The sequence below is a fragment of the Sinohyriopsis cumingii genome, chromosome 8 (genome assembly GCF_028554795.1).
Source record: "Sinohyriopsis cumingii isolate HCF-2022 chromosome 8, ASM2855479v2, whole genome shotgun sequence".
Taxonomy (NCBI): Eukaryota; Metazoa; Mollusca; class Bivalvia; order Unionida; family Unionidae; genus Sinohyriopsis; species Sinohyriopsis cumingii.
The window spans coordinates 81,347,003-81,366,347 of record NC_142968.1 but is presented as its reverse complement, the minus strand read 5'-3'; the positions used below and the strand labels follow the sequence as shown (position 1 = coordinate 81,366,347).

At 34.5% G+C, this 19,345-nt stretch overlaps 1 protein-coding gene across 1 annotated transcript in view; it reads left to right on the top strand.

The window, feature by feature from the left end:
• LOC149793977 (talin-1-like) overlaps nt 1-19,345 on the top strand; it is a 52,808-nt gene that overhangs the window by 14,214 nt on the left and 19,249 nt on the right. Inside the window, exons 4-11 of the mRNA XM_089967910.1 lie at nt 1,877-2,006; nt 4,780-4,929; nt 5,767-5,916; nt 10,885-11,005; nt 14,619-14,682; nt 15,038-15,142; nt 15,912-16,001; nt 17,477-17,542. Coding sequence (XP_089824036.1) covers nt 1,877-2,006; nt 4,780-4,929; nt 5,767-5,916; nt 10,885-11,005; nt 14,619-14,682; nt 15,038-15,142; nt 15,912-16,001; nt 17,477-17,542 — 876 coding nt within the window. The remainder of the gene's footprint in view (nt 1-1,876; nt 2,007-4,779; nt 4,930-5,766; nt 5,917-10,884; nt 11,006-14,618; nt 14,683-15,037; nt 15,143-15,911; nt 16,002-17,476; nt 17,543-19,345) is intronic.

The window sequence follows — 19,345 nt, the reverse complement described above, 5'->3', positions numbered from 1 at the left end:
GGTGTATGCAATTGCTTAGGATGTAATCAGTGCAACAAAGAAAATGGACCCAAAGTGCATAATGTGCCAGAAGTTTAAGGTCTATGCATCTTCTTAGGAGTTATTATTTGCCTAACCAATAACGACTGGGATCTAATATCACATAGTGTGACTGTAGTTCAGGATCTGTGTTGTTTGGAGATGACTCTTATGAAGATAAGCGCATACAAAGTGCTTCTATAGTGCAGTTAATGTTTCTGTACTCCTCAAATGAACAAGAACCTCGGTATATCTAACACAGTGGTTTTTGAGTTATGGCTCTTGTAATAATCAAGACATAGTGGTTCTCATAACTTAGGGGTGGGAAAACCTGTGTTTTGGAGCGGAACAATAGCCTTAGACATGCTGCAAATTATATCTAGCCTGGTAACAACATTCAGAAAATAAGTAAGTTCCTTTTGGTTATTTTAGGTCTAAAATGTTGGTCTTAAAAACTTTCAGGGTTGTTAGGTAAACAAATAACTCTGGATGGGAAACATGTAACAGCTATTGTTTCTTTTAATTCAAATATAATTGAATCTTAGAATTTGTATCTGCTTGGGTCGAATTTGACACTATAATTCTGGTTCGACACGTGCTGAAATAGGTTGCATCAGTTTCGATTGGTTGTTATTGTTTGTAACAAGGTAAAATATTAACATTCAATCAGAAATGACAGTAGCTTCTTCTCTGCCCGACATGCCGGATGTATTGGCATTCAAACTCAAAGCAAACATATAGAAAGCAGCATAGATAATTTGTGATAAAGTGGCTGTTAAATGTTCTGTGAAGTACTGAAATTGTACATGGTGAATGAGTTTGGGAGGTAACCATTTATGCCGATATGTGTAATCAGAGAATGAAAGTGGCAACGAGACTTAAACCAAATTAACACAGATTAGGCAAGGCGGCAGACTCCAAACTGCATGAGATCGTAGTTACCCACCTTATTAAAGTTTTGCCAGTACTTTTCCCATTTCACTAACATCAACGAGTGGGCCTCGCCGCGGTAAATAATTTGTGTCTGCAGGAATTACAATGTGAATGATCTATTTGTTAGTTATCTCCACTCCATTAATTGATATTGTGATAGATATGATTGCACAATTTCTTCTGCATTAAAGATGACACTATAATGACTTGCAAGTTTAATTGAAACCTTAAAATCAATAATAAAATGTTTCTTTAAAGAAAAACAATGGGCGTAGTGATTCTAGATAAGTCATATAAGTCTGGTTTTTGATCAAATGAATCAGGCTGAAATGTCCCAAAACGGTGAATTAAAATCACTGACACCTAACAACTAATATATTCAGAAGCATTCTTGCTTATTTATCTTGCAAATTTGAGAATGGAATAGGAACAAGTAATAAGTATGTATCTGCTTGCAGCGGCATACAGGAAATAAAACAGGTATGCCGCCACATTTGAAAGAGGCACAATCCTTATATAGACACATCTTAAAGATTAAAAAATCATCAAGTTGATATTACAGATCGATAATGCATTATATTTTAGGCTCCGTTTCATGAATCATGTCTTTTTCTAATGACATTGAGCACATAATGTACATCCTAATTGGCTACACATTGTACAGCGACATAATTGGGCCCACATTGTACACAGTTTGATGTTTGTTATACATTAGCTAAGGTTACGATGTCAGTGTAACAGTTCACTCAAGGGCACACAGATACAACGATGTTTGAGATAAATAGTAAAATAATGATTAATATCGGACCCATGTGTTGAATATCATGCACTTCACACATTGTCAGTCATAGCTTGTGCGCAAATTTTTTGATCGATTGACTGAGGATAGATTCATAGATTAATCATGCAAATTTTCTATTTGCAGGACCTGGTGGAGTACAGGAAGAGGGTGAGGAGCGTGAAAGTTCGTACAATGGATGATACAGTCCGTACGTTCCGGGTGGATGACACAAACACTGTAGGACAACTTATGCTGACTATCTGCTCACGGATAGGTACTAGTATTCACCATTTTCGTCATGCATTATGTATCTTATTACTTACCTTTATAGTCATGCGTTGTGCTTCGCATATGGAATAACAAATATAATTAATCTTCATCTTACCTTCTTCAGTTTCATCTTCTCGGAGTGAATTAAATTGATCTTGACTTTTAAACTCTCTTTTGGGGGTTTCACTCCAGGTGATTTTCAAGTTTTCCTTTATATTAATAAGCTTGGTCTAAAACATTACTTTACCTCTGATGTTCTCATTCTTCTTCCAGGGTATATGCTCCACTGCTTATCATCTTATACAGATCGCTGGTTGGTACACTGTCATCCTGTTTTGTTAATGTTTTGACGGATATGCTGACAGATTTTACAGCAGACTACACACTTCACAAATTATATTCATGGTCTCTTCAAGCTTAAATTGTATTTGGCCCAATGTAATGTATTTTAATTTTTTTTATTTATATTTCCAGTTATCAAGCTTGCTCACGGTTTAATGACAAAGCCATTTAAGTTTCGGGTCAAGAGGTCAACGTTCGTAATCAGTTACATTTAAGTTGTTTTTTTGTACATGAAATCTCAGATCACACCTAAGAGGGTGGTTTCATTTTAAGCACAAAACTGGTAAAAATCCGCGCACTTAGAATACAGTAATAGGCACTTTTGGCTTTGTAACAAGCGTTCTGTGATAGTTTGAACTTTACATCAAGGACGATTTAAAATGAGTGTTTAAAATCTGGTCAATCGAAAAACCCGAAATGGTTGATAGCCAGCGTAATTCCTCTTTAAATGAAGGTTGCATTCGAAAATGCTAGCTTATAATAATAATGATGAAGACAATTTGTTTAAACTTATAAAAAGTTATCAGATGATTGGAGTTTGGAGACAGTTAATATAGATAAGAGCAAGTGATTTTGAATCCTAAAATGGTGTTATTATGAGTCCGACGACAACCTTCCTTGCACCGATATTTCGAAATTAAATTTAGTAACGGGGGGGGGGCTAATTAATACACAGCCAACTTAAAAGCAGAATGCTATTTTGATTTCTTTATTCAATGTATTTATTTAACGTTAATACCCCTGTCTAAACATGCCATAACACTGATGTACTTAAAACCCTAACACAGCATTATGAGACAAATACGAAATGTGGCATTTTGTAGCCAGTAAAGGGTTGATGCACGAAAGAGAAATCTGGCAGAGCTCATGCTAGCGGAAAACATATTTTGCAGTAGACGTATCTAAAAGAAAATTTATATGAGCCCTGGAAAATTGTATATAACAACGATAAAGAACAATTTCCTAACTTTTTCCGGCTGGCTAATGCACAGACAACGTATAGATTAACCACACACTCAATCAACAGAGTAAACCTAATACGATTATGTGATACATCTTAATAGTGTTCAGTAGACTTCTAACATATAAAGAAAGAGAGACGGATATTGAAGTGTTGACTTATAGCCGTATCCTCATTTGTTCGTTTCTCTTTTACTTCCTTCATAATCTGGTGACAAGGCGGGTGCTCTCCCATTAGACAAAATCCTACCATCATCTCTGAATATGGCTTGCACATATTTTTCATCGCTACTCCTCTTAGATTTATGGTCATAACAGCATGTGTTTCTTCAACAGAAATACGCGTAATGAGGTCTAGCATTCCTTAAATAAAAATGGTACTCATATTAAGGCCACTGGGGCTGCCATGGCAGTCATCTTGAAATCTTATTGGGACTCCTCCTGAAGAGTTGCTCAGAAGTCTTGTTTTCACCATAAAGCTTCGAATGATTTCTAGTTGGTCTTACTTGAACATGCTGCTGATATGGCATCTACATAGAAGTCATCTTCTACACTTGCTATACCTATTACACCAAAATGGAGGGTCGTGTCAACATATGGTTGTCACTAGAATACCTCGCATAATATCTACTCGCATTTAAATGAACTTGGTGTCAATCTGACGTCCAATGGTTACTGCAAAGCAACTATCTATAACACATCTTTTCATTGCTAATCTTCCTGAACGGTAAGTCATATTGACGTGAGGTATTCATCAGAAGACTTCTCAATATGTCTATTTAATCGTAAAGATAAACAAAAAATGGTACTTATCTGGGATCAAATGTGGTGACAGTGACCAGCTTAAACACCGTGCTCAGACTAATTCTGAACCAATGAATATTCATATTATCATGAAGTTTTCACTCCCAAAGGGATAGCTATATCATATATATTTCCACCAATACGCTTCTGTGTGAAACCTGGGTAGTCCTATATGAAATTGGTGCCAGTCCTACAGTTAATATGGCCGCTATGTCGGCTGTTGTGAATTATTTCTTTTTGTCACTACTCGAGAATAGATGAGTGTTATGATATGGGGTTTTCCTTTGTCCTAAATAAAATAAAATCAATTTGACATCCAATTTGTCTCCCACACCAGATTATTTGAAAAGCTTGTAATGTCTGATGAATACCAAATTTTGGACTCAATATTCAGCAGTTAAAAGTAGAAATGGTAGTGCCATGCATTCCTGGAGATTCTCTCTGCAGATTAGACCATCAGCCCCTTCAATGAGATCGTAGATTACACCAGGACCTCAAACGCAAAACACCATGAGTGCCACATAGCCCAAGGGCCGCACCACCATTGTGACGCCAATCATTTTGCGTGTTTGAGACCCATGGAATTACATTTAGTTTTCTTCAGACATTTTCCGTATTTTGATATTGTATTCAAGTGCAGACATATTGTAACTTGTGGTGACATATTTCAGGAATAACAAACCATGAAGAGTACTCGCTAATCTTGGAAATGTCTGATGATGAAAAAGAGAAGATGCTGACACTGAAGAGGCAAAAATCGATTGCTAAAGACCAGAAGAAACTGGAGGAGATGAGAAAGAAACTTCACACAGAAGATGACAGTGAGATTTAGATTGAAAGTTAAATTGTTATGATCAGAATAAACTTGTACCTTCTTTTAAAAAGCAATAAACATATAACAACTGTGTATATTATCGTGTTGTGTATAGCCGATTAGTACCGATACTTCATCAGATCCATTACAACAAATATCGACACTGGTTAGCATTAACACTGCATCTGATCCCATACAACACATATGGTACTGTTTCGTATTGATAATGCATCTAATCATACACGACACATGATGAGAAAAGAACAGTGCTTTATTTTGAATTAACTTTGTTCAGTACAAAACTAGAAAAAATAATTATGATAACAATTAATTAACGCTTTAGCTTGGACTTATTTCTCAATGTGGTTCCTCAGATTGAGGTTTTGCATTATCTTCTTGTGATGTTCGGAAACGTTTGGGATATTTTTTAGAGGTGGATATAATAAAATGGATGAAAACTGCCTTTTAATTTTAAAATTCAACATCCATTTATTCTTGAAAGCTTGCTGAGAACTGCCGCAAGTTTTACGAAAACCTCAGTTTGTCCTCAGAGTTAAAATTAGATTCAATAGGGGAACAACTATGTCATAATAACAGGGCCAAGAACTTTTGCAAAATGCCTGAAGCAGGAGAAAATAACTTGTAAAAGTCAAATACACCTACATTTGAATGCAGTACCGCGATTATGTTTTATAACCTGTCATTTTTGTATACCTCCAACTTTACCAGAAGTGATAATCTTGCTATCGAGCTGAGAACAATTATGTTCAAATTCTTGCCTTTTAAAATGGTATATATTAGCATAAGAACTTGGTAATCTCGCACAATTTCATCCATTCTGCAGCAAACTGGTTGGATCATTCCAAGACTTTACGAGAGCAGGGTGTGGATGAAGAGAACACCGTAATACTCAGGAGAAGGTTCTTTTTCTCTGATACAACTGTGGATGCCCGGGATCCAATTCAATTGAACTTACTCTTCTCTCAGGTAAGTGGTTATTAAGCTTCTCTCTGAAGATTCGTTTGATACCTGTAATGATATGATCATTGGGACATTTAGTCTTTGTGAATCCACAGCTATAACACTAGTGCAACAAGTAAATAAAATACCTGTTGAAGGAAATTTAATTTTAATCCTACAAATTTCATAAGAGTTTAAAGATTGTATTTTTGGTGTCAAATGTTATAGTTTCATGTTAAGATTTTGATAGAATCATTCCTGTTTGTTACATCAGACGGCACGAGTATGATCACAAATGATGCTGATCTTGTATCAAATATGGCTGTTGTTACTAGTGTCTTAAAACATTTAAAACATTCTAGAAATTCATTCAACTTAATTCAGCTAAACCCAACCGAATGACTCGTGCTTGCAAGGCTTTCATATTTGTTCAAGTAATGTCAAAGCTCAACTAAAGACAGTGCTTTTAAATAAATGAAGACTTCTCAAAAGATGCTCAAAAGAGTTGCACATAAAGAATCATGGCATAAGAAGTTGTCGGTGCAAATTATGTTGATTCCATTCAGAAACTGATTAGTAACAATAGAAAAATAATATCTAAATCCACTCAACTGCACTTAACAAAACTGAACATAAAAGATCCAGTCTAAATGTTTTTCCTTTCTTAGACATAATTTTAATCTGCCATCTTAAATTTACCTTCGTTAGTAGAAACAGATACCCCTTTCTTTAAATGGTTTCTTTTCAAAACCCATACAATATAATTTGACTAATTCAACATATGGTATCATGACATGAAGGACTTTCAAGTTGATACAAAAGATGCGAATCTACCACCAACTTTGGCTGCCATTACAAATAACAGAAACACTGTTAAACAACGTATTTAAGGTCTACTCAACCAAATTTACATGTTGACAGAGGGTATCCTGATATAAAAACCTTCCAGGAGATTATAATCAAGATATTAAAAATAGAGAAAGCTTGAAACAATCATTTTAACATAAAATATGCTATCAACAGCATACTAACAACCTAGCGTGCATGGCCGGATTCACTTGCATTGGCTATCAGCCTGATCTCAGCTGAGTGATCTTGGATATGTGTAAACGGAACGCAATGTTACCAATTACGTCTGTGTTTAAATTCAATTAGTATTACAAATTGTATAGCCTTTTTAAAACTTTTCATATCTTCAGATGATGTCCTGTAACTGGCATAGCTCAAGTACCATTTAGCAGATTATGATGCAGTTTGGCTAAAAGACCCAACATTGAGTCAGTGACCAATATGTGTTATCTAGTGTCTTATCTATTGTCAAGTCTCGATTTAATAGGCCCTTAACAACTTCTTTTCATCACATGGGATGTAGCTAATACCGTCTAATTAACTCCATTTTGGATAGACCATATCCTTTGAGAATTATTTTCACCTCTTCAGATGCTATTTGTAACTGGCATCGCCCAAATTTACTCACCATATCTTGATGCAACTTGATTCAAAAACACAACATCGGCTCAGTTAGCAAGATTTGCTACATATAGATTGTATCATGTCAGCTTCTTTTAAGACAGAGTTGTGGTCCTTGACAACTTTTAAACTTCACGTGAAGGTAGCTTCTATCCATCATAGCTCAAGACACCATTCAACCTATTCAGATCCGATTTTGCTTAAATGTTGTCTAAATGAACTAGATGTGCATTTTACAGACTTTGTCTTGTCAGCTCTTTGTTGCATACATGCTTGGTTGTTATCATGGGTTCAACGTTACTTTTCAGCACGTGATATGACACACATAGCAAACTGTTATTTGCTGGTGTAAGAATCCCGGAAAACGTCGGGAACAACCATCTACCCACATGAAGATACTAGCAAGCTTTTTCACGTACCCATGTTGACCTATCCAAGACTCAAACAAACATGGACAGAGTTGAGTTGTCAATGATCTGTCAAGTCGTATGTTTTAGTCGGACACCTAGTTATTGCCTTTGAAAATCAACTTCATACCGTCGTATGGATATTGTTTGAAACTGCAATCATTCAAGAACCATTACACATATTGTGAACTTTGTCACAAAGACATAGAAATGCATTTTCATTGGTTGTGTAATGTTGGCTCCGTTTTGGCTAGAGTTTTGGCCCTTAACAAATTAACTTAACATTGGATGTTGTATCTAACCAGTACAGCAAATTAATCATTTAACATATCCTAATACAATTTGGTTATTTGTATTGTATCATTCACATGTTACTTATAGCTGAAATAAATCAAGAACCATTCAACATATTCTGATGAAATATCTTAAGTGAATTTGTCTTCTTTGCAATTTGTTTTTTATAGATTCTGTCTCACTGACAACATGTTGCAGTTTATATCTTTATATTGTTGTTAATTATAATTAGTATCATCTACCGGAATAGAGTTGTGGTCTCCATATCTCTGCATGAAATATTTCTCTTGTATTGATGAGACCCTGTATGAGGTGGAATTCAAATATTCCAGGTGATCATTCAGAGAAGGAATGGCAATCGCCCGACCTTCGGTTTCAAACGCAAAATCCTTGTTAAGACTTTTCAGAGCAATTTGTAGTAATTGCGTCCTTGCCAATACAGTCGTCAATAATAAACCTAAAATGGCATATAATTATTAAGAACCTATCTTCAGATGATGTGTAAAGTCATGTTTTGTCTGTCCATTTCAACTTTGGTCTTTATTAGATGCAGAAAAATATGTATTTACATAAGAATTAATCCAACAACAATGTTTTATATATTAAAGGGTTAATTGTATCAGAGTTTCCCCTGTGGTTCCAGAGTTGTAGAATAGGCCCAACGTGTTCTCGCTGCATGAAGTAAGATATTGACGACGACCTCTTCGCCCTAGGTTGCGAACCGTGTCGAGGGAGGATAGGATCCTGGTAGTTGAGCAAAACGGCTTTCCGATGTAACACAGTTATTGAGTTATACATCTTACTAGACAGGGGTGATTGAGATGCGGACGACCACATCGAACTGGATGGTCACAACAAGCAATATGAGGGTTTCCTTCATTTGTTTCCTCACTTTTTCAATATAATTTTCCTCGCATCAATTTAGATATCACCAAGGCCTTTGAAGTCTGCTCAAATTTTTTTATTCTGTTGTCGGTCTCATAAGATTGTGGTGGCTGAACGGGTCAATTGGGAGATATATTTACTTCAAGAATATACCATACACGTATTCCTGACATTTGATAATTATCCCTTTGTTAGACTTCAAGGTGGTCGGGTGAGTACGAGTGATGAATGTAAAACAAAACAGAATGGAAAATACATTTTAAAAAATCAGCTAAAGTGAACCAAATATCTCTCCGACTGGGATGATGAATCATGTTGCGCGGAGTGATTCCCACGCTTTTTGATCACGCAAAACATATGCCTAACGACAGCTTGCCATCCTTTCAAATTTGTAGTTAAAAACACGCCAATGGGTTCCTTGGCACTACAAAATCGTGCAAACATATAATCGGATTGCTGAATATGGAATGTGAACGACAAGGACAATCGTAACATATTCTGAAAATAAATAATTTCTTTGATATACTAGTAACCTGGTTTACTCATATATCACTCAGCTTTACAAAGGGAATGATTTGCTGTCTAGACCTGGCTGGATCAATGATAAAGAAATCATTGAAGGGAAGACAAAACAAGGTGTCACTGTTACCATAGAATTGTATAAAACGGAACGGCATTTTTCAGGAAAATAAAACCATTATAACTCACCTTCGACACACCAGCAACAGCTAAAGTAGTTAATTTTATATTATTAAAGGTCAAGGTCGAGATATACATCCCCCTACCAGCTTCGATGTTTCAAGTGTCAGCTGTACGGTCACCACGAAGACGAATGTAACAAAAACCCAACATGGGGACAATGTAGTTATCTTTCTCATCGGGAACCCCAGTGCAATACCATCCCGGATTGCATCAACTGCCAAAACGAGCAACAAGGGCTATAACATCTGGAACACGAGAAGGAAATTCAAAGGGTGAAATGCATTTCCAATATCAGAACAGATTGTTCAAATTATAAACTAATTACACTGCCCAATTATATTTGGAGTATGTGCAATAGGTTATAGCGCCCCGTTTTAAGAAATTCTTAGATTTTTCTGATTATTTGTATGATTTTTGGAATTCGGTGCAATATAGATATTACTTTGCCCGAAATAATTAGCCAATTACAAGGAGCAAACTTCACGGAGTAAAGTGTTAGTAAGTTTCCATGATACCATGATTCACTAGTAGTAGATTCAGGCCCAAACCGAATGAATATTCATGGAATAATTAAGTCCCTACTAGAGGTGTACGTTGATGATGCGACTGTAATGGCAGTATTATCGGTAGGAAACCGGTACGCTACACACTGAGATCAATAAGAAGGGACTCGGCAGATACCGTTTATTACGCCATGGTGGCAAATGTAGTACAGATATAATGTCGGAAACTGCATGGAAGCCAAAGCTGGAATGGCTTAAGGTGGCGCAGTTAAAATAGTTCCCTGTGTTAAGGGACAGTTGCATAGTTTCTGCTGCGAGAATTGCCTGCGGTACGGACAACTTACGAAGAGAGGCCGTGCGGGTGTGCGGTTGGTGGATATTTAGCAGGTTGGTCGATATGTGGTCTTGTATTGATCAGAGTAAAATTTATGTATATAATGGACACGTCGGACTTTCTAATTTACAACTATGTTGTTTAGAAGTCTTTGGAAATTTGGGGTAAACTTATGACTTCTAGCGGGAATCGCGCCAGGGTTTGACACTGCTCGGTCAAGTAAAGACCTGGCTTGTAACAAGAAATATATATATATATATATATATATATATATATATATATATATATATATATATATATATATATATATATATATATATATATATATATATATATATATATATATATATATGTGTGTATGTATAAATCATATTAGACTGAGATGTTGCTATCATTTTAGACTCTAGATGCCATACTGAATGGAACCCATCCAGTATCAGAAGAAAAGGCCACTGAGTTAGCTAGCTTACAGTGTCAGATCCAGTTTGGAGATCACAATAAGCAGAGATACAAACGAGGATTTCTGGAGTAAGTGAAAATACAAACTCAATTAATTGTATCGAAGCTGTTTTATTTTCAGTAAGGTTTTGGCAATATTATAATACTATATATTTGTCTTTCATTTAAACACACACTGTGAATTCACTTTAATTGCTATGTGGAATACGTTTCATATTTTTGGTACTTTCTGTGAAGGATTAAACACAATCATAAAGGTTCTGAATCTTTTCGTAATTTAAACATTTTTTCCTATGACATTACCCCCGAGTCTGATGGAAAATCAATTTTCTTCCAAATATAGTTTGTATTACTAATAATATTAATAAAATGTTACGGTGTTCCTTTGGAATAGATCCTTCTGTTTTTTATGTTACTTTTATATGTCAAAAAGGCATCCCATTTGTAAGAAAATGATTAGACCTTACTGTAATTATATTTCTTGGATTTTGTTCCACTGATAGTAATAGTTGACACAAGAGTATAACATGCTTTTAAATGGAAATCAAAACATGAATTGCTCATCAGATGTTTATAATTGTAATATACATATATCAGTAAAAAGAAAGAAAACAAATTGAATAGTATCATAATCATTTAGAGGAGTATTATTGTGTGCAAAAAGACCACGAATAGCAATACTAATGGAATTGTATCATATCATCTGGACATCTCCAACTATTAGTTTCCAACACCCATTATTTCAATATTTTATTAATGAAATAGTGGCAAACCGATACAGTCCTTCAACTTATCGATGCGATTAACGATGCACAGTCTATGATATGAAGGATTATCGATATACATACCTCATTGGATGGTCTTGTCGACTTTAGAAGGTCTGTCATTTGTGGGGTACTGGTTGATATTGGTTATATTTATACTTAAAGGTTTACATACGGACATGGGTGTATCATTTACATCCTTGTCAAGATATACAGAGTAATTCTAAACATACTACCCGATTTGTATGTACCATTTAAGGACATTTTCATTTGATCCGTTACAGATCTTTTGATTGGGGGGTGGGGCGAGTAGCCGAGTGGTCTAAAGCCCTCTCCGTTACGGATCACTGCCATCTCACCCCTGTCTGCGTGGGTTCGAGTCTCGGATTTGCCTAATGTGGGTATGTGAGAAAGCTTGACCATTAATACTGGCCGCCATGTATACCCTATCGTGTGCTGAAATATGGCGTTAAAATCTACAACAACAAGATCGTTTGATCCCTACCCACTTTGTTTTGCACTAAATCAATGTATTATTACCACTACTCTATTCATCTTTACGCTATATTTGGAAGTCAGCATATTGCTAATGACCAACATTTATATCCCACATAATGTGCTTTATGAAGATGCCAAAACCATTGCCCTGGACACAGGCACTCGTTTCAAACAGTGAAGAAGGAAACTGTTCAAAATAAACACTCAGTTTCTGAAAATTATCAATGTTACTATAACTTGTGAGGTATATAATCCGTCTCTTGCAGAGTCTGTTTTAACGTTTGTTTCAATCCTGTCGGCAAACTCAATCGCAAATTTCATATGTCATCGTTAAACGAGAAATACCAATTGTATTCCCCATATATGATTTTGATACCTTACAGATCATTTAGTATCAACTTTTGCATGACGAATCTATTTTGCTCCGTATTGAAATAGAACTAGTTTGGATGCCAAAACTTGCAGCTTGTCCAAGTTAGCTCTGAACGCGGCTATTGTTGCATTTTGGAATTGAACAAACAATAACTATCAGTCAGAATTAAATATAACACATTTCTCGGCATGTCACACCAGAAGTGTAGCCAATAAAATCGGTACAAGTGGTCGAAATAATTAAATGATACGCTGAGAACAAATCTGGTTTGTCTTCTTTTAACAGAGAAGGTGTAGTCAATTTATTTTCTGTTTTAATAACAGACATGAGTGAACTTTCCTCGCCTGATGTCTCAAATGAATTCTCTGTTAAAAGAATGAACAAGCTAATGAAAATTAATTCTTCATTGCAGTTGAAATTTAATGTAACTTGTTTAGGGGAATTATTGTTTTGTAACGATTCTACACCACTTTTATTAATATGAGTATCTAGAGGTAAAAAGTCTCGATGCATTGATCTATCGATTAATATTTTCTTTCGTAATAAGCAGTCATGGAAGACAGATGTGATACGTATCATTGATAGTTTTTGGGCACTTTAGGTAAGGATTGACCCAATCAATTTCAGGCACATAGGTAAAAGTCAAAGGTAACGCTGACTAAAAGAAGACAAATGAAATGCATTTCTTACAATAACTGCACTATTCCATCACGTACAGTTCCCAAGTTTTGTCGATGGAATTGTGATAAAGAAGAGCTCGATACTTTTAGAATCAAAACGTCGAAGTTCAACGTCATTCGGTATAAAAGAAGGCTAACGTTTCCGCAGATTTACTTGATCTATATACATCGTCTGTGGTTACCAAACATTGGGAATGGCTTGCACACAGAGAAAGAAAATATCTTTTGATTTTGGAGTTTAAAGGTCTGTGTTAGAGTCTACTGATCACATGTTTTATTTATACAAAAAAGAACAATTTCTCAACCAAACTTTCTTGATCGCTTGCACTTTGAATAATAAAGAAGGATGTTGATTTTCTGGTTAAAATATCAAAGGTCAAGGTCAACTCTAAATGCGAAAAAGTATTTCTACACAAAAGAAAACATTAGTTCTAAATCAGTGACATGGCCATCACTTCGAGGAGTTCTTGCACTGAAAGAAAGGAAATATACTATTTATGTTATGGTTGCATGGTCAAAGTCAAAGTCACTATGATCAAAAAATAGTCTACATAAAACATAATAACTACATATTGTATCTATATTGGTATATTGGACTGCAAATAGTGTTAATTTCCACCATACGTGCATCGACATATTGTCGGTCTTGTCATCCCTTGCAACTCTCAACAATGGCGACTTGTTTGTACAGAATGCATAGTAAATCTTTGTTCATCCTAATCTTTTCACAGAGTTGAGTTATTATAATTCTAGATATAAAATCAATTAGCGGTCGTTATCTTGAAAAATTCCCAGAATTTAGGTTTGTAGTATTTGTTTCTAAACTGGAATTCTGATTGTCATACACATAGGAGAAATCCCAATATTAGGTCTCCTTACATATAACAGAGTCTCAAGAGAAGACAGAGTTAAGAAGACAAAAATTAAACTATAAGCACAAAAGGCTTATTTAGTTAAGATTTGTCCACACGTTTCCAAATCGTTATCCACAAAAAGAGATCTAAGGGACATTAAAGTTATATTAAACCTTGAGTTCTTGTCCTGTAATATTATTTTGAACATTCTACATATTTTACCAATATATTGCAATATACTTTGCACTACGCTGTCCTGTATCATAATCTCAGACAAACGGTTAGGGCTCGCAACTCTGATATATACCTGAGAGGAGCCGAATTCTCATCTCTGGTAACGTATATCCTAGTTATTGACAACCGCATTATTTGTAAATCCTAAATTGGTAACCGCTACTTCCTGTTTTTCTAGGATTATGTTCTACCAGATAATCAGACATACACAAATGCTATTGTAATTTCGTCTTTGACGATCTGATTTGAAAATTACTTTCAAAGTTTTCATTTTTTCAGACTTAAAGAGTTCCTTCCCAAAGAATATTGCAGGGTTAAAGGCATAGAGAAAAAGATCTTAATGGCAAGTACATCACACATTTGCCGGACTGATTTTATCTTCGTGAATTACGTGACATTACTGATCTAAGCATCGTTCCAAGCGAATCCAAATCACATTAGAAACATGAAAATCCATCACTTTTTTAATTTTGCATCATCCACTACTTTGACATTATTTTGATTCATCAAGTTCTTGAATAAACTAAGATTCATTTACAAAAGGTTAAGATCCATCATTGGTAAAGTTCTATAACTGTTTACATTACACTGTTTGTTTTACTTTATATCTCCAAATTAGTATTATTTTGTGGAGTCGTGTTACTGATTTTGTACTTTTCTGTATTGATTCAAAGAATCATATATCTGGTTGCTTACAGGAACACAAGAAATGGATTGGATTTACAGAAATGGACGCCAAAGTGAAATATACACAGATGTGCCAAGACTTAAAAACTTACGGTATTACCTTCTTCTTAGTTAAAGTAAGTATATTGACTTCATTACGTGTAACAATCAATAACAACATCTGTCTGTAGCTTTAAAAAGCTTTACATCAATATGGCATGTAGAACATGGGCATATATCCAACGCTGTATGATATCAATCTTGACATATTTTTTTGTCTCTTTCTGTAAAAATTGTTTGGTTTCCTCAGCATAACCTTTCAACTTTTGTGCTCTTTTTCAAACAAAACTTGCATACATATCACGGAAATTGTGTACATTTACCTATTGACACTTTAAAATGTTTATTTTCTGTTTTACTGTGGAAACAGAATTTTTGCATTATTAGTATATACAACGGAGAGTGTTTCAAAACACAGGTTATTAGCATACGCTCTGTTAGAATAGAGTGCTGTACAATTGTAAAAAATGGTTTGCTGACATCATCACTGTGGTGTATGTGTCATCATTATCTCTATATTTCCTTTTCTTTTTGAAGTCAGTGGGGAGGGTTGTTGTCATTTGCAAAAGTAATATTATTTACAGAGTGCACTAAGCACGAATCAAAGAATACCTTGACAAAATAACGTTTTACTTTAATTTTGAAACATGTTTTTGATAGACTAATGAAACATACTGTTATAACAGTGATATGAGTATAGGAAATTTTTCAAAACACATATGGTAAACTTTTGAGGCATATTGGTTTTTCTTTCTTCTCTAATTTGGAAGTCATTTGTTTAACACCATTTACCTCCTTGTAATGCTATCATGACAGTTAACTCTACCTAATGTTTTCTTTCTGAAGGAAAAGATGAAGGGGAAGAGTAAACTTGTTCCACGGCTTTTAGGTATTAATAAGGAAAGTGTAGTGCGAGTGGATGAAAACACGAAAGAGGTATATTTTAGGTATTAATAAGGAGAGTGTAGTGCGAGTGGATGAAAACACCAAAGATGTATCTTTTAGGTATTATTAAGGAAAGTGTAGTGCGAGTGGACGAAAACACCAAAGTCTGGTGTGACATAGGGCCAATAAAAAAATTAAAGAAAATGTATTATGATATATCTCTACATGTTACATTGTCTTCATTGTTCAATATGTTTTTCAAAAGTGACCATTGACATCACTTCCTCCACAACTCACCTGAGGCAAAAGTTGGAATTAGACCTTGTTAAATACATATAAATATATCAACTGTTGGGCTAATTTGTAATACCAAATCATTTAACAAAGATGGCACAACGTTTACAATCCTTCGCTAAATTACATTGAAATTAAATGTTAGATTACCAACCTAATGGTGAGGATTTTTTAAAATAATTTAAAGCCATTGTATCAAAATATATAAATCTCTTTCTTTATATTAATATATGCAGTTGAGGAGAGTAAATTTAATTTTTTTTGTAAAATTCAGATTAGTCACATAAAATGGATGTGAATGTCGATAATTAGAGCATTTTTAAGAGTGTGTTTTAGTAGATAGTCATCTCTGATTAAAATGTCATGGGAGTGTGCCAAAACTATAAACATTTATGTTTGTTGCTGATGATATTCTCTACGTATCATTTATGAACGTAGAAAGCGTCAATTTCACCAAAGAAAAGCCTGGTAAACACCTGGAAAAAAACAAAGCTTCAAAAACTAAGTGGCAGCCAAATACTTAAACTGAATTAGAATTAATAAAAAAGTTTCCTTAAGAATTTTAAAAATGTGTTCACAAAGAGCAAAATAATAAAACGGATAGGCATTAGGGCATTTCTTGCAATTGGCTTAGAGGGATTTGCATGACTCAAATAGATGCAAATGATTATTCGCTATAGTGGTTATCTCCCTTCGTCCGATAGTATTTTACTGAGACTCTTGAAACATTAGTAAAATATGCTTTGTGAAGGAAATCTCAAAACTTCCTCCTTGAATGTTTAAGGTAATATGTTTTTTCTAATGAAATATAAAGAAATAAAATCAGATTAAAACGTGCAAAGATAAGATAAAGTGATTTTTACATTCGTATCAAGGACCATAAGTAACAATATTACTGGACATATGTTCTACCATAAGCTGATCAGTTCGTTTCATCTTCAAGCCATCAATATTATCAGTACTTCGTCTCAGTCAATGTTAATCGAAACATATAGCTTCAAGCTAAACCTCAGTAATTCTCTTGTTAACGTCACGTTTTGTAATATCATATCAATCATATTTTGTGTGTCTGTTCAATGTTTTTGAAATAAATTGATTGGTTGAAACAAATTTGTTATGTACTTGAACATTAAGAGAGCCCTTAGACTGCATTTAAATTTTCAGAACTGACTTGGAACTTGACTGGGGCATCGGTGTTATATATGCACCTATCAATTTTGTTTGCTTTTTAGATTTTAACGACTTGGCCCATCAGAATGGTTAGACGTTGGGCAGCGTCTCCAAACAGCTTTAGCTTGGTAAGTCACGATCGTTGATACTTTTTGTCTTTGATGTATTGCAAAAAACAAAATGCATTTGAAGCTGCCCATGTTAGAGGAAAGTGAAAAACAACAGTGATTATTTATTTTGTTTCAATGTTTGCATTTCTTTATATTTTTAAAATCTTTTATGGATTCATATCATATTTTGGATCTTGAGGTCACGGTCACAGTCATAGGAAATCTTTATTAAGATATTTTAAGTTTATCATTTGTTGATACAGGTCTCATTCAATATAATGCTGTATCCGGAATACATGGCCACCAACTGCATTATAGTGCGAAATAAGCTATGTATCGCCTCGCAATATGATGATAACAGTGTTATATATATGTTTATACATCCGTATGATTTTGGTCATGGGTTCCATGATGATGGCCAGTTATTTCCAGAATCGTTTAATGACGAGGTGCTTTATAATGGGAGAGAGTTCATTTATTGAATTAATGATTATAAAGCGTAGATAGTTCATTATGTGATGTGCTTGCTTAGCCATTTGACAGGAAAGTGAAGTATGCGTTTTACAACAATTATCTGAACATGGGCGTGACCTGCATGCCATATATCTTTTTTACAACATGTATTTATGTCCATCATTCATGTCTTTTCCTCCTGTTTCTGATATTTATATATTTGAATTTATAATCGATCTGTGATAAAAATGGAAGTTTGGAATAAGAGAATCTAATACAGTCTGTATATTAAACACGCAAAACACACAACACATTTCTGCTGTAAATATTGTCAGGTTGATTTGTCATAAAGGAGGATACACTATCTAGCTATTTTTACATTGGCATAAATGAAATGCAATCACTACATGCTTTATGTTCTTAGCTGCAAGGGTTATAGATCAGATTAGCGTCAAACACAGCCTTTTATCCAGTGTCCGACATCTTGGGTCCAAACTTTCTTACCATTCACAAGTTTGGTATTCCAACTGTAACTGCACTATGCAGAGAATTAGCACCTAAATGTAAAAACATTCCAAAGTCTAGACCGTCCAACATAAACATAAAACCCCTCAGAAATCCAGGCCGCCACAGCAGTCATTTTACACATCGTTTCTCTACCACTCCTAAATTGATGGTCATATCAACGTGGAATTTTCAACGAAAGACTTGCTGTGATTACTAAGTGGTAAAATGGACATTGTGCCAATTTCACATACAATATGGCAGCCATATTTATCATTATGAAAATCATGTATTTGGTACTTCTCTTTAAACAATGATTGTATTAACACACACTTAAACAAGACACCTTTCTGCATTATATGCTTGATCCAATATTCAAATGATACTAACACAGCCTCCAAATGACAATCATCCTGTCCATCATTTAAAATCAAATATTACCACGTTTCCTCTGGAAGGGGATCTGGTTTTGATATAGGGTATTTAATAAAGTACCTCGTGGAATATGCACATTTAAATGAACATATCAATCCTTCTAGTGTTAGGGGTATATAATAATAATAATAATGATAATAATAATAATAATAATAATAATAATAATAATAATAATAATAATAATAATAATAATAATATAAAAACAATAATAATAATTATGAGGACTTTGTATACAGCCTAATGTTTAGAAGCTCTAACCGCTTTACAACATTAGACAACACCTATAACATACAAAACATATAACGATATGATTACAAAAACAAACACCGTGAAATTAGAAAACATTAAAAAAGACATGCTAAGCATACTTAAGGTAGGAAATATTATACAGCATTAGGTCTTTAAGTTTGTTCTCGCAGTCGAAATAAG